At 39.6% G+C, this 17553-nt stretch overlaps 1 protein-coding gene across 5 annotated transcripts in view; it reads right to left on the bottom strand.

Moving 5' to 3' along the window:
- LOC140341199 (branched-chain-amino-acid aminotransferase, cytosolic-like) overlaps positions 1–17553 on the bottom strand; it is a 76076-nt gene that overhangs the window by 4082 nt on the left and 54441 nt on the right. For 4 of the 5 annotated variants that reach the window (XM_072426757.1, XM_072426758.1, XM_072426756.1 and 1 more), the window contains exons 7-8: positions 1214–1356; positions 349–434 (exon numbers count right to left, since the gene is read on the bottom strand). In XM_072426757.1, the coding sequence (XP_072282858.1) occupies positions 349–434; positions 1214–1356 (229 nt within the window). Of the gene's footprint in view, positions 1–348; positions 435–1213; positions 1357–1736; positions 1901–1988; positions 2109–2698; positions 2810–3510; positions 3712–5336; positions 5415–17553 lie in introns of those variants that run through there. The other variant, XM_072426759.1, reaches the window with a different exon arrangement.

Below are 17553 nucleotides of genomic sequence, written 5' to 3'. Positions count from 1 at the left end.
GATTATCGAACAGGAATCATCTGGCGTGTGTACGTGGCAATGTTTATTTATCAGATACCCTGATCAGCCAAAAAAATAAAAAAACCCAGACTCCACAATAACTCTAAAGGTGTCCTGTGTTATCTGGACCCAAGACAATAGCAGCATAACTTTAAACCCATTGTAGGCACTTTCATCGGTAGACAGGCATCCAAATGGCCATTCTAAATGGTCTGAGGATACATAGCATCATGCAGCACTAACTGCAATACATAATGTGTTTGGACACTTTTTTATGTTTTGGATGATAGACGTGTGTAAGTGAAAATCAAAGCAAACAGTCAATGACACAATTTATCTAACACTTACCCATTGTCTTGCCAGATCCAGCAAACTCTGTCTTGTTACCCCTGCGAGGATTAAACCACTTAAAGGAGGGGTGATGAGCTCTTTCTCTGCATGAACACATATTACAAATGGATATGAATGAACATGTACATTAACTAGGTATAATCACAATTTATCAACATGCTAAACAAACATTTGGATAAAACCTTTCTGTTCTAATTGCACCTTGTACGTTGTTTAGGAAAAGTGACATCATTGGGTGATGAAGGCAGAATATAGCTGGTGAGAGGGACCATGTATGCTATGAAAAACATTACAGCACCCTGTCTTGGTACTCCCCTCAAGAGCCATCAGTGTTTCAGATGAAAAGAACTGAAATCTAAATAATAATATGGCTGGACCACCAGGACAGTAGGTACTATTCAGGTCTGATATATACAATGAGAAAAGCGCTAGCAACACCAGGCTTACATGTACCTGCATGTCATAACTAGGAGAGTTTGGGAGTTCAAAATCTGGGTAATGAGACTTTATTTGGGAATAAACATCTTGGCTTGAGTAAAATTTGCTTTGTATGAATTGACATTAAGAAAGTCTCTATGCGCTTTGCTAAACGACACTTCTTATGTCAGCACCTCAGTGCTTGGATGAATAATGCATTGCAAAAGAACATAGGGATTTGGGGGTCTCTAAAAATTGCAGACAAGTAGAATTATATTGTTTTGTCCCTAACTCACCTACATTTAAGCTAACAAATACTTCAGAGAAAAAGCACTAGGACAAACAAACATAATTCAAGTGGTGTTCTAATTAAACACATTTGAATTATAGTGAGATAAACACTCTTTAGAGATGAGTGGAAAGACAGCACATCCACATGACTTACCTCCCTGTTCATTATTCCAGAACATGAAAAAGTTAATTGTCCCAGCCTCAGTCACTTCATGGTTATCCCCATACAACCACAACACTTGCTGGCATCCTAACTGAGATGCTTCATACTGTACAGCTATAGTTGGACCATAGTTTCTGCGTGGAAATAAAGAAATGGTAAAGTATCGTCTAAAAACACTACAAGGCAAAATCAGTCGATTTAATGGTGTTTGGGACAATATGCAGTTGCACTCAACTTAGAATATCCATTTCTTTGCTTTCAATGAGTCTTTAAAATCCATCAATAAAAGTAATTTTATAGAATTGATTTTTGATGCTGGGGGGATAGGACAGGTAACTCAATCCAATAACAGAAGTGGGAGTATGTACTAAAATGAAAATAGATTTGGGAGTAGGAGGTACACAGTAAATAGGTACAATGTTATACAAAGTGGGGCTCCCTTGTACTATAAAAGGGTACTAATGGAAAAGATCTGGAACCAGAGATGCTAACAATATTAGGCGTGAAAACTTACCCTCCTAGTTTATAGTTTCCTACACCTCCCATCCAGGCACGGACATATTTTGGATCAGCTAGCAGTGACACTGGGTTAAATCCTCCACTGGGAAAGTATGGTCCCACTGGACAAATAATGACATATAATAATGCATGATTGGACTTTGTGACACCCAGAGATGGCTGTGAGGAAAGACAAAAAATAATGGAGAACATAAGTAGATGTAATAGGGGAAAAAAAGAAGAAAAACACTACAAGGTTTTAACTTACCTCTGTGCCTATAAAAGTTGGCCGAATATAGAGGCTGGCAGTGTTAGACTTAGGAACCCAATCTCTGTCAATGTCAATGAGTCTTCGCAAACACTCTAGGAACTCAGCCTTGTCAAAGGACTGAAAAGAAATACACTTTAATCATCCACTGAGGGGGAGAAAGAGACCGACAGACACAATACTGCCCCTGTACAAAGCAAATCATTATCTTGGATATGCAGCAGTTTAGGTAACCAGTTCACACAAAACAAAGATGTCTAGTAACTACAGAGACTGCAGAGAAGAACGACTAAGTTCTAGTGAGTTTACAGACGGGGGGGGGGGGACGGAGTATCTACGGCCTCAAGATAAAGAAACGAGAGGGCTAAAAACTAAATGTCAAACATCATAATAAGGTAAATATTCATATTTGAATATTTCATATTTGCTGAAAGAACAGCTTAGTAGCTCAAGCTCAAATGAACACCAATTGAATGTTCTGTTGTTTATAACCTCCAGCACTCTTCTTCAGGAAACATGAATGTAAATTATTTTCGATAATACTGCATATTTGTTAAATCTGATTTTAAAAGGCAGTCATATGTACAGTCCTTCTAGTGTAAGGATGCAGCGTGGTAACATAGCATTTGTTATGACCTAGCATTTGTTTAGAAAGTAAAGTTTGTCAAATATAGAACGAGAACTACAAATATAGAACAATTTTTACGTACAGGCAGACAAGCTCTCAGTGCTGTCCGATGCATTCTTTCCATGTTCATCATTGGTCGGAAGAGGCGGACTTGATTGTCTTCTCCTTTGTAGGCTTTCATACCCTCATAGAGCTGCAACAAAAAGAACAGAAATTATATGTTGTTTATCACAGAGGTTTTTATGTGATGTACGGTCAGCACTGAAGGCTTGTTTTATTTTGTTTTTTGGTTGGGGAGGGGATTTATTGTAACTCCTAAACTAGATGCATTGAAGTGCAGTGGTGGGAAATTTTTGCAGATTGCCTAGTACATTGTGAATGGACTATGTTGGTTGGCACATATGCATTAACACACTACAGCAACCCAGAAAAACGTGACAGGGCCCCAACACGTTTCATATTGATAAAAAAAAGGTAATGTGGACCAAACTGGATTGTTAGTAGCCAAATACAGTTAAAGGGAGCAGATAGAAATACAAATAGGTACATGGAGTGCAAGAGTGCAATGAATATATTTGTGTGTGTATATATATATATATATATATATATATATATATATAGACAAACATACATATAAATACACACACATACATACACATGCATGTATATCAGTGTATATCAGAGAACCACCCAGCAATTTTCAGTTACCACGTGGCTGTTTTTGGGTGGTTACTGAAAAGTTGGATCACAATACAAAAGATACCACCCACCTACAGCTTTTTTCACCCAGCCTAAAAAAATTTCTGTGTAAAGCACTGTATATGTATACACAATTTTGTATGCCTGCCACTTCTTGAAATCAACAACTTAAGCTTCCGAGTTGAAGAGACTTACCTCCACAGAATAGTGCAGAGCAGAACTGGCGGGATGCAGGGAAAGGTTTTGAAATGGTTTAATTTGTGGTTTGCTCCAACCCTTCTCATTGGACCATTCTATTGTCAGCATGTGATCAGTAAAAGTCTTCCCAAATACTAAGCTTGAAACAGCAGGCTTCTCTTTGGGGTGTTTGTTCAGCTCTATCTGCAGGTCTGCAGCCTGTGAGTGAAAAAAAAATACACAGTAAGGAATCAGGCAAATCAACTAATTGAAGACATAATATTGCATAATATTGTAAATGTAACACAGTCTAGATAAGTCAGTAAATTATCCACAAATATGTAGGATGGGGAAGAGAAAAAGGAACAGCTCTGCCACATTTCTGGTCCCTGAGCACAGCTTCTGGGTCAATCGACCTTTACTGACAAATATGGGCTGACTACTGTAATTGGTACACAGCAAAAGCAGTACTCAGGGTCTGGAAAGGTGATAGAGCATATGGATGTCTTTGTCAGAAAAACAGACAGGATTATTATGATGTTGTCTTTCTAAACTTTTGAGTGACACAACTGCTTCTCTCTGTTGAGATGAGGACAGAGGGAGGTGGTTGTACCACAAACCAGGGTAACAGCCTTGGGTCATTCACACTTGAAAGCAACATTGTCATCCTAGGACATTGTGTTACTAGTGGGATCAAAAAAAAAAAAAAAAAAAAACGCACTAAAAGAAAGGAAATGCAATCACTGCCCTAAGTGTAAAGTGTGTGTCAGGGCAAAAAAAAGCAGCACATCTTTGCAATACAAAAAAATGTATAAATGTATTTGTTAATCTGCTAGTTAGCCAGTGTAAACCAGAATCCTATTTGAGCTGACAACACAGTATCTCTTCTGTACTGAAATCCCTAGCCGTGTTCATAGCCCTGTTCATTTTTAATACAGAACACCACCCCTACTCCTGATGTCCATAACATGTACTCCAAGAGAAGATCTGGGCAGGGCTGACCACACTGGTTGGGCTTCCAAAGTAGCGCTGTGTTTTCAGCTTGAACAGGAGCTTGCTGAATTCTCGTAGATCAACAGGTATTAAAGAAACAAAACATGGGTAAATACTTATATAGTGCACAGGTGTCAGTGATTTGAATTCTGTGCACTTTAACCATTTTAATGCTTATGCGGTAACCATGCACATCTATTAAGACTTTACCCTAACATTATCTAACCTATCATTTAATCCCCAAGAACATAAAACATGCTCCCTACTTGTTAGAGAACTCTATATTGGACATAGTAGGGGGTATGGTGGGAATCTGGAGAGAGTCTACTTTTTTCAATCAGAGAGCAAGGGTCCTTCTCCACAACATACTGAAGACTGAAACACTTTTTTTTTAGTTTGTCACTAGAGTCAGGTTTGATAACAAGTTTCCTGCTAGGTTACGTGAATTTGCCCCCACAATAGCTCCCATTGCTGCCACTTACTAGCAAATGATTATGTAGCATTCAGGACCAACAATAAAGTAATTCTATACATGACGACTCCTCCATGACTGTACAGTTCGTAATCAGTAATGGCAGAGCCAACCATGCCAACATGGCCCCAAAACTTTTGGTACCTTTTTTGATTTGATGTACATGGTATGTATTTAAGAGATTTCAACTGAATGTCCATTGGGCACTAGTTCCTGAGTAACCATATTTACCATATGACATTCCTCAAGCATAAATATACAATATAAATCTTTAGCTGAAATTTCACAACCTCAAATATTTTCATCCTGAAAACCAGCCTTTATCTTAGTGGCCATGTTCCTTGAAATATATTGTCACCTGCATACAAGAGCTTCTCACCTTGAAGGTTGTGCTTGCCGCTCTCCATGTGATAATGGACCAACTCCGCTGTGCAGATACCAGCTGCCTGCCAAATGCCTGTGAAAGCAAACGTTTTAAAAATTGTTATTTTATTATTTCAAATGCAACATTGTAGCAATGTAATTCAGGTTTATTTTTTGTGTTGTGCAAAACAAGAGAGAAGTTCATCAAACAAGATTTCTCTAGCAGGCTCACAACTACTGCAATAAAACAATAATTATATAATCTAAGAAATGGTCAAAGAAATGCAAAGCTGACACTGTAAAGAGGCCTATGTACAACTTTGATGTTCTTGATCACTAAGGATTACAATCTTCAAATCGAACCCTGCTAACAGTATAATATAGGTGCATTTCTTGTCTATTAACTAAAAAAAACATAGAGGAGCTTTTAAAATGCCTATTGTCATTTGACATAAGTATATAGTGTCAGGCTTATTCCAAAGAAACAGGTTCTCCATGAAGCCTATGATGATTAAAGGCTCCTGTAACACAGTACCAAAAGCAGCTAACTTCATCTTCCGAGTCTAGGTATGATCATTCTACATTTGTTGCTTGCACGCTCCCCTCCAGACACTGCAGGTCATAGTGGGCACACTGCAGATTCAGCGACAGAGTCAGTGCTGCCAAACCAGGAAGCAGTGTGTGGGACTGGGTATAGCCACAGGCTTGTAAATAAACAAGGCTTATAGACACACCTCTGAAATGTCTTCTCAGCTGTAGTGAAGGCAGGCATGGCTTATATTAAAGTAGCAACTCTTCTCTGAATTCAGGAGCAGTGCAGAATTGTTGCCACACGAAAAAGATGCATTGGGTGCACCAAAAGAATCAAAGGAATTATAATTTCAGCCATAGTTCCACTTTAGAATCTGTAGGTGTGCCAGTAACTGCGGTATCCCATCAGTGGGCCTGATTTATTAAAGCTCTCCAAGGCTGCAGAAGATACACTTTTATCAGTGAACCTGGGTGATCCAGTAAACCTGAAATGAATTTCTTAGATCATTTGCTATTTGTTAGCAAATGTTTTCTGGACCTGATCCATTCAGGGTATGCTGGATCACCCAGCTTCACTGATGAAAGTGTATCCTCTCCAGCCTTGGAGAGCTTTATTAAATTAGGGCCACTGTATCTATGTTTTAAATGTTGTAGGAGTATGGAGTTGGGGGACGCATTTTGCAAAATTCTGCATACTCTTATCCCCTAAAATTAGTTGTACATGCAGATAGCATAGGTATCTTCATCAACCTTAATATCAGCTTCCTAAAAACTCCCAATAGAACAGAAGTCAGACTAGGGAGGTAATAGTCAATATTTGGAGCCAATCAAGCTCTGCAGTAGTGTACATATATACATATAGGCAGACGACATTCACAGGAGGTAATAACAGAGGGCCATCCAAGTTAAATGAAGCTTGGGCCTGTCCCAAATTGTGTTGTAGCTGCAGTAAAGTCCTTAGACACGTTTCATCCATCTAATACCTGGATCATGAGACTGAATGAACAAAATTAGAAATCCTTTGTCAGCCCTATATACTTCCCAATTGAGTACTGGAATTGTACCGGAGTTCAGCTTTTGATAGATGGGGTTACTTTAAGAATTTAGCAGAATATTGTCTCCTTTCTTTTAATTCCAGAGCCAAAAAAAAACATTCAATTCTTAAAATGCACTTAATTCGTAACATAATATATTTTTCTTCATTACAAAAACAGATTTCTGTATTAGATTTAATAAATGTACAAGGACAACACAACTTCATAAAAAAAAGCCTAAAACTATTCTTCCATTGAACTAAGGGAAGGATTTGTCCTGGTTTTCCACAAAGGGATTAACAGCGTTGCATTAATTATCATTCTGGCAGCACTCGTAGGCAATGCCCCACTGGCAGACAGGGTACAAAAGGCGAATGGCTGATTTGCATTTGTGCGCAGCTCAGCAAGATTAGTGGCGTGAGAAGCAAGTCCTGACAGTCAGTCCCTCCCCATGGTGGGCGATAAGGGGACAGTCCCCTGGACTGAACCAATCAGCTAACAACCTGTCATTGTAGTTTATTCAGGATACTGGACTCTGGACCCTAAGAGTTGACAGATAAACACTATCTGTGTCTATATACAGCTATGTCGGCCACACAGATCCAGATACTTTCTATGGAATTATAATATGATAAAAAGAATGAAGAGGAAAAGGGAAAAAGATCTCCAGAAGACAGATATGGTCGGTAAAGAGGACTTGTCTATCCTACAGATGTATATGGACACAAATGGTGAGTACCAATCATATAACTTTAAACTGGGGGTTGGAAGTTCTAATGGCATATGGAAAGTTTAGTACCCCAGAATAAGTGATGAAAGGACATCTTAGGAACAGTTCTTCTTTAACAGTGAGGGGTTGCAGCTTGTAGAACACATTTGTTGCAATAATCAAGGAATCCATACAGATCTTTACTCAAAGAAAAGCAGCTTTCATTATGAGAGCTACCAAATCTATGGGACAGATGTAAAGTTTTTGTATAATCATGTATAATGTTAATGTATATTTTTTTTTACAGTTAACAATACCAAGCACAGTGAATTCATGAAACCTTTGGTACTTATGAGACACGTTCAACAAGCTGAAACATGTATACCACTCAAATGATCACATAGAGAATAGGGACAGCCATTCACTGCTGCTCTGTACATGTCCATAGGCATTATTGGATGTTTTGTTTGATCCATAAAAGTCCATATGGGTAACTTTAATATGAAGGTTGGTCTCAGCACCTGTATGATGAACAGACATATCCAATAGCCTGTGGTGGACGTAGCCAATAGTGAACCCCTGCGCAGAAATGACTTGGAGTCCCCCTAGACATCCCTATGTTCGTCCCTGCTCATGGTCCATTCACACTACTTTGTGTTGCATTACACACATTAGCCCCGATCTAATAAAGCTCTCCATAGCTGGAGAGGATACTTTCTCTAAGTGATCCAGCAAACCTAAAATGGATTTCCTAAAGTGATTTGCTTTTTGTTAACAAATGTTTTTATTCCTGGATTAGATCCATTCCAGGTTTTTTGGCTCACCTAGGTTCACTAATGAAAGTGGATATTCTCCAGCCTTGGAGAGCTTTAATAAATCAGGCCCACTGTGTCAATTTGTGTTACATTAGAGCAGCAAATTCATTATAAATGGACTGCCAATGCACAACAATGGAGTACAACATGGACATGAAATATGTATTTCTGGCACTGTGTGAGCTGCAACACAAATTTGTTGAAAGAATAGCACCCCAAAATGCTGAAGCATATACCCCAAAATTTGGACCTGTGACACTCACAGTAAGCAACCAGTCCGAGATGAGTAGTTCAGATCTCCAGAACCAGGATACACTAGAAATATATACTGCTATCCTAATGAGGAAGTAATACCTTTATAGATTCTTTGGGAACTTACATTATGACAAACTCAGCAACAATGCAAAGTGATGTCATCATTTATAAAGGTATCTTCACAAATTCCTTCCATGTGCACAATATAGAAAGTGGTCTCCTTTTATATGGATACCCAAAAAATTAGGTAATGAGGGTTTACATTTTTATTTATTTGATCCACCTTTCTGCATTGCTAAATTTACTTTGGCTGCTGAAATATCCTGATTTTGCACAACTTCCGAATTTCTACTGGTAGTACCTATAACCATTTATTTTCCACTGCTGATTATTTGGCAACAAACGTGCTAACTTTATTTCTGTAATATTTCAGTCTGTCGCTGATGCCAGAGATGCTGCACTATGCATTTATTATAATGCAATTAAAAGAAAAATAAATGTTTTACCAAGTGCTCATTACTTTTTGAAGCATCATGCAATGAGGTCTAGAGTAATGGCATCCACCTGAAGATCCCTGCTACTTGAAGCAAATGGCAGTATTCTATGTTTACTCTAAAGTCTAAGCTGAATTACAGTCATTTTTATTCATTTGCATCTAATAGCAGGAATCTCCAAGTACAGGTATGACCTTTCTGATAGTCCATACCTGTAAACATACCAGATGCTTTTTAAATATGAAAACAGTGATGAGTTCTCAAATGCTCCTTCTGTGCCATCCTAATCACCAGCCCGTGTCTCCTTTTTGCCCCACTCTGTCCATACCACACTTCTGTCCCCCTGCATCTGCACCCCCCTTAGCTGACAATATCCACCTTTGCCTACCTACCAACCAGCGCATTCTGTTAGCTTATTGACCCACTTCTTCTGAGCCACCCTACTGGCCTTCTATTTCTGCAACATCCTAAACTTCCTTCCTAACCTGCTCCTTCTGGACCTCGGTACTGTCCTACTTCTTCCAGCATACCATAACCATATACTATGGCAGTCTTAGATACATAACATAGGTTCGAGACTAACTGAATGGCAGTGGGTGATATTCAGGGTTAACATGGATGCTGGATGTAGCAGGCAGGAGGTAAAGCTTCTTCATGTAGTGCCAAGGAGAGCTTGAAAAATATACATTGGACACCTCTTTTTGGTGCTCATGTGTGCAAAGACTTATCCTGAACTCTAGCCTTACACAATTGTACAGACTCCTTTCCTGTACTGTCATCTCACAGGGTTTATTTTATTACGGTCATCCAGTATCATCTAACCTCTTCAACCCAGTGGAACCCCTAAAATATTCTTCAGGTCTCGGGAAATTTTGCAGACACCGGCAACTTAAAGTTAAATCATCCACAGCTCAAGGAACTCCTTGCAACCTCTGGGGGAACCCTGGTTGAGAATGGCTGATCTAACCCTTTCAACTTCAATCTTACTGTATCTAGTCTGCCTTTGTCATTACCTTCATGTCATTTCTAATATTTATGGAGTTCCAGCATCAAATGTAGGAGTGACAACAGATTCTTGTTTTTAGGAAGATTGGTGTGGCACCTTGTCAGCCTCTTTCAACCAGAAATGATCTGCCTTCTTTATAGGCTTATTGGTGTTGGGAAATAAAATAGAGTAGTAGGGTTTTTTAGGCAACAAAAAAAGATTTTTTATATAAATACGTAAAATATGAATAGTGAAACATTATTCGTACATTTGTTTAGTGTGTGATACAAGTAATGGTAGTCCTAACCCTATGCAATTCAATAGGGTAAATAGAACCAACATCTCTAAATAGAATTCTTAAATTATTAATTAATTAGTAGGTTCCAAGAACGAAGAAAAAGATTGTAAATAAACATCATGCAGTTTGGTTGGTTTTAGGTCCTGACGTGTTTTGCCTTTTAGGCTTCCTCGGGGATATTGAAAACTACCAATTTAACTTTTACATATTGCATACAAACAATGCAATGTTAATAACACTGAAATAATAGGAAGAAATGAACAAGTTAAAAAAAGTGAAGTCAAAGGAGCATAATGTTGTCAAGTATTACAATTTAGGAGTTAGTAGCTCACTTGGTTCAGCAGAAATTACATGTATAGAGTAGAATGTATTATTGATGGTATTAGATCTAAAAAAAAAAAAAAAAGTTTATAATGAAAACGAAAAACTTGTACTTAGTAATTTCATCAGAATTTTAATAAAAGATGAAAAATGATCCATGGAATGCAAACATTTAACAGAATAAACTTCAGTTTCATAGGAAGAAGTTAAGTCTATGTTGGCAAAAACCGCTATGACTTATCCGTACACTAACAGTACACATTGCACTTATGGCAGCAGTGTAGCCATGCAAACAGCTCAGCATGTTTCAGTGTAATGCAAACAAAGGAAGTCCCCACTCCAAGTCACCCCATTCCTCTGTAGAATTTGCTTGGCCATGGACTTTGGAGTCTATGATCAGTGATGTAGTGGGTCTAAGAGAATACATTTAAATATATATATTTATCCATTACCATGTATTGCCCTGGTGCCCATATGGTGCTCACCCTTACACCCTATGTTACAATCCAACTGTGAAATCCTCAGAAAAACTCTAGATTTAACATAATGTTGTATTTTGATGATCTATTGCAATCAAATCAGTTGTCACAGATCCCTGCAGGTCTATGTCACCTATGCCTCCATCTTGCTCACCCTCCTTGCAGTCCCCTGCTGCCAGCACCATCTCTGCCTCTGGATCCAACACTCTGCATACTTCCTGTTCCAAGTCAGGTGATTCCCTGTCAGCTGCTCCCTTGCCTCAGAGAACCAGAGTATTCTGCAGACGCACGCCCTCTGCTGGCAAATATCAGAATAACACCTGAGCTTATCTCAGCAACACCACTCTCTCTGACATTCCCTTCATAAGGAAGTGACCTGGCAACAGGAAGTTGCCTGAACAAGGAGTTCCTTTGGCTCTGCTTCCAGTTGTTTGTTTCTCCTGTTCCAGATTCTTTGTGTACTGACCCCAGCTTGTTTCATGACTACTCTTGTTTGCTGCCAGTCCTGACCTTTTGGCTCGTCTGACTACTCTCTTGGATTTCCCTTTGGCACCACGTCTTGTTTCTGTCTGTCAGTAGTCACCTGCCTCAGCGTGCATGGGGGCCGCAACCTGGCAGTTGACCGCAGCGCAACATCCTCACCTCTAGAGGCTCTGGTGAAGACCAGGCAGCTGCTTAGACTCTGCGCACGTCTGTGCCAACTGAGCTAGTGACACAGAGGGTCCACCGTCCTGCCCCGTTCCACAGTACCGTGACATCAGTATATATATGGGCAGCACAGTGGCTCAGAGGTTAGCACTCTGGCCTTTGAAGTGCTAGGTCCCAGGTTCGAATCCTGACCAGGACATTATCTGCATGGAGTTTTCAGGTTCTCCCCCGTGTCTGCGTGGGTTTCCTCCCACATTCCAAAAACATGCAGTAAGGTTAATTGGCTTCCCCTCAAAATTGAACTTAGACCACTTCAATGACATATGACTATGGTAGGGACATTAGATTGTGAGCCCCTTTGAGGGACAGTTAGTGACATGACTATCAACTTTGTGCTGTGCTATATAAATACTGAGTAATAATATCCAATCAAGCTCATTGCACTGCATTGTTTAGGGACCTTTAGGAAACTGTATTACGATTATACCATTTGTTGGGAGTTAATTGGGGCCCATAAATCAATAAAACCTAAAAAAAAAAAAAAGACAGTGAATATCAGATTAGAACTGGCAGCACCACAATTTTTGTGGAAAGAAAATTATTTAAAGAACATATTCTTGCACCTAAAGAGTACCTAAATGCAATATTTTTACTTTACATAAAGGGGTAGACATTCCTTCTAAAACAAGAAAAAATATTTTAGTTTTTAAAAAAAAAAATCAAGACTTAATGGGAGCACTGAGGCTCCTGGGATGTGTGACGAAGGTATTTAAGGAGGCTCTGCGCTCCCATTAAGTCTTAGATGCCACAGCTCTGGCTGCTCATTCTGCACATGTCCGCAGATGCTATTCTCCGCCAGATGCAGAAGGGGCATATTTTCCTCCAAGGGGAAAAAGATGCCAATCTCACGCAGGTGCGAGATCAGGAGACGGAGCAAGAAGACTGGAAGAGAAGGCAAAAGATGGTGGCGCCTGGAGAGGAAGCACCGAGACAAAGAGTAATACCAGGATGACATGGGACTGGATCGCAGGGGAGGACCAGCGCCATCGAGGGCTCTGCCGGATTAAAGGTGTGTTTTTTTTCTTTTTAGTTTACTTCCGCTCTAAAGTGAGTTATCCTATTTTGGATGGGATGGGAAAATATTAGAAACCTTTGTATTGCTCTCTATGGGCCCATTAGGTTTAGTTCCAACACAGACAGTGAAGGGAAATCTCCTAAATAAACACCTTCAATTGGCTGTAACAGTTTCCAAGGGTTGCCAACTGGCCACTAATTTTACCCTAAAAAGTGACAGTCAAAAAAAATCTATCACATTTGAGGCTGGCATTTTAAGATTGTCCTGCTATAATTGCTTAGCATGCAATGTTTGCCTAATGTGAGCTGTATAGCACAGTAATTCCCAACCTTTTCAGCATGGGGGAACACCTTGAAATAAGTTTCAAGACTTCAAGGAACCCCTACTATAATTACTATATCCACAGCTCATAGTTCATTAAAGTGGTGGTCAATAGGAAGAATGCCTCTTATATTGTTGGTCATTGGGAAGAATGTCACCGTTACAGTTAGCCTAAAAGATCATGGAAATCTGTTAAACTTACCCGAGAGGTACAAAATGCTCATGGAACCCCTAGGAACCTCTGGAGGAACCCTGGTTGAGAAACACTGGTATACCACTTTACCTGCATCATTCAGTGGTACCTGAAGAGCCCTGAGATGGGAGCCGGGCACACCACAACCCTTACTATTTGGGGACACAATCTCAGAACTCAGGGAATTGCATATTTCCATATGGGGTGATATCATGCAGACAAGAAATGGCACCAGGTGATAAAGCTTTGCAGAAGAAGCGATACTGCACCATAAAGTGAATTGCAGTCAATACAAATCCTGTGTTTATAATGCAGCTGCTGAGCAATTTACTTGAATTATTTTGAGCTGAAAATGCAAAAACTTCAACAAAACCTATTATGATTATTGAGTATTCAGAAATATAATTTTTTACATTTAATGTGTTGCTAGAAGTGACTGTACATGGTCTGTAAACCTGAAATAACCCCCGAGAACATTCTACTGGATTACAAGGAGCAGATGAAGCTGGAGGCTTCTAACGTAACAGGGTAGATTTTTTTGATGGGCAGAGTTCTTTATGTTCTGATGATGCCTTAGCGATGAAATTTTAAGGGGTGTTAATCACAGGTGTCCCTCATTTGCAGCTATAATTTTGTTCACCTGTACCCCATGCACACCCCTGGGCTGCGTACACACTTTAGATCTGTTCTATAGAGGGGGAGAATGAGTGAGTGGCACCCCGCTGCGCTCTCTTTCCTTCACTTTCTTTGCAGTCGTTCATCTTCTGTCGTTCATGGATCCGCCAGGACAGATCCATGAATGATGTCGATGGCCGCTCTAAACGTCATATTCTTGTCCAAGACGAGCCCTGCGACTTGTATCAGGCAAGAATCATCTGACGTGTGTACATGGCCTTACATTGTGCAGTACAATTATTATTATTAAACAGGATTTATGTAGCACCAACATATTATGCAGCGCTGTACATTATTAGGGGTTACAAATGACACAGATACAGACAGACACAAGAAGAGGGGAGGACCCTGCCCCGAAGAGCTTACAATCTAGGAATCAGAGGAAGCAATCTTAGTTTAAGATAGGAAGCCTAAAGGACTGAGGGAGATTCAGGGTCGGGTGATATTACAAATAAAAGGTCTGGGAGTGTCATCTGCATCGTTGAGTCCGGATCTATATAGTCACTAGCATGAGCCAATTAAAGTAGAACTAAACCCAACCAAACTATGTGCAGGGCACCACCACCTTCCTTCTCTTCTTACTCCTACAGATGATCTTCGGGTTTTCTGATTGGCTGAGATTCCCTGGCAAACTAAGCCGACACTACACATGCACAGCTCAGCTTTGACACCAGAAACCTGGAACGATCAGGCAGGTAAGATGCATTATTGCGGAAGGAACATCACCTGTCCCTTTCTGTAATAACAATCTACCTGATCATGTATCAAAGTGGAACACATCCTTATATTTCATGGTCTGCACAGGACATGAATACTAGTAAACCCTAGATGGATGACACTTATTTGCAGATGCATTATTTCCTGCAGCCTGTTTGTATCTACTTTCTGTCTACATGCATATCCTCCAGTAATGGTGGCCTTTCCAAGGAGTGGCTTCGGCATGGTGACAACAGCAGAACATGTTTGTGCACTGAGTGTCAGCTCAGAGCTTCCACCAAAACCATTTGTGTGAGGGTGACAACACAGCAATTAAGTGACACAAAGCGTTGCCACCCTATAACAGGGTGTGTTTGTTCTTGGATCTTTTATAAGTAAATTTTCTTTATTAAAAAGTTTCCTGTTCAACATAAAGGAAACCGGAGAGCCCGGAGAAAACTGCACAAATACAGGGAGAACATGCAACTCCATGCAGCTCATATTTCTTATTCTCACATTCATCAACCTTCTGTCATTCCATTTTTCAAATTTCCTCTTTTGTACCATGAGCTGTCTCCTATTCTCTCCCAAGTCTAGGCTCATCCTTTCAGCCATTTCTATATATAACCTGTTCTCATTTATTTCCACAGTGTGTAACTACACTGGATGGGTGATGGGCTGCATATAATGCAAACAGTAACTGCGCCCTTCACATTGACTATAGTGGTGACAACAGACTGGTGAAGCTACAGATTGGAGCAAAACATACTGCTATAAGAAATCAGAACACAAGCAGTATACATAAATGACTTATCAACAAAATATACTGCAAGAAAAAAAAAACACAAGCTGATGTATCAATAAAATATAAAAAGTACATTTATTACACCCTGTAGTGATAGAAGACTATAAAAACGTTAAAAATTAATAAAACTTGAAGGGGAGGGGCTGTTATAATGAAAACAGCCAACTACGCAATAAGTTACAATTTATAAGTTGCACATAATAAATATAGCTAACAATTGCAATTAGATCCTACCCCATCTCCCCACCCCCCTCCCCGTCAAGATTGGAATAGCCCAATCACGCCTAGCAAAGAGTGAGCCCAAAATAAAAGCACATTAGAAAGAAGAAAAAGCAGAGAAGGATAAAGGGAAGGAAGAGAGGCCAGGACCTTACTTATGGATCTCTTAGATTGTAAGCTTACCTGGGCAGGGTCCTCTCCTCCTCCTGTGTCACAGTCTGTATCTGTCTCTCATTTGCAACCCTGTCATTATTATTAAAAAATTTCAATTTTATAATATTAATAATGAATAGAATAATGTAGATGGGACAGGGGATGTTTGCAATTGGGATGTTGGCAATTACCACATTGGCGACTGCCCAGGGATTAAAGGGACAATGGCCTATGGGTAAAAGAGGATGGAAGGAATTTATCAATCCATGGGGACCATACAGAACTGTTCAGTAGACACGCATCTTCATCTTGGAATATTGTAATAGTGAGAATCCACAAGGCTCTGGCTTTAATTTGTTTTGTAGCTGTCCAGATATAGAACAGCCAAAACTGATTGTTATTCTGGATGTCAAGGTCGATGATTGAACAGGGTGATCGTGGGGTCTCTGAAATGGGTCTTGGTATTAATACAGTCCAATATCTCAAGGCAACTGGGCACCCTTGCTTTAACGGGCATCAAACCCAAGGAGCCAAGTCAGGATCATCTAATATTAAGAAAGTTCCACTTTTAGGAATCCATGATCAGGCATATCATTATTGCAGGAAGGTACAGGTGAAGTCCTTTCTGCAATAATCTTTAACCTACCTGGTTACTCTGGGTATCTGTCAAAAGCTGAGCTGTGCATGCTTTGATTGCCAGGATACCCAGCAATCCGGGCTTTTCCAACACCTATCAGAAATTAATTAATTCACTTGTGTGGAGGTTACGTCATCCTGGCTCAGCCAATCAAGGTGGCAGAATATCGTCTACAAAAAGAGAAGAAATAAGAAGATGGTGGTGCTTGGAACAGAAACGTGTAAATATAATGGGTTGAATTTTACTTTAAAATTTCCTGTGCCTGTATGTTAGCCGGACAGCATTTGGTGGTAGAACATATCTGGTGCCAGTCTATATCATTCATCATGAGCCCAAGTCCCTTCCCCACCTACTCACATATCCAGAAATCCACACCTGTAGCTGTGTTGAAGGATTTGTACAGGAATTATATAAAACCTTGGTGAGTGGTAAGGTGCATATACCTGGGCAATGGGATATGGAGGAAAAGAGACATGGAGAACATTTTGTAACAATTTTTATTCATTGTTGATGTAAAAATGATATATTTAACAAACAAGGAAAAAAAGTAACAGCGTCCCTTTAATATATGTTCTTTGTTACTATGAGTTTAATTTATTTACGAAGGGGTGAAAAATTTCCACATATATTGAATATTTTTGAAAATGGTGTAAAGGAGTCACACAGTATTTATCCATTATCTCTACTATCTAATCAGTGCAGAAAATGTCAATGTTAAGGATAAAACCTTTATTAGCCAAGTAAAGTTAGTCAAACCTAAGTTTTCAGGTAAGCTTGGATTTCTTGTATGAGAAAGCAAAAGTTGTCATAGATTCCAGTGGAGTGCAATTTATATAATAGGAACACACACAAAATCGGGAGGGACAGAAATATTCTAACAAGGCCCATAG

This window comes from Pyxicephalus adspersus, chromosome 11 (assembly GCF_032062135.1).
Source record: "Pyxicephalus adspersus chromosome 11, UCB_Pads_2.0, whole genome shotgun sequence".
Lineage (NCBI taxonomy): Eukaryota > Metazoa > Chordata > Amphibia > Anura > Pyxicephalidae > Pyxicephalus > Pyxicephalus adspersus.
The sequence above is the reverse complement of the archived record's forward strand: the minus strand, read 5'-3'. Positions and strand labels throughout refer to the sequence as shown.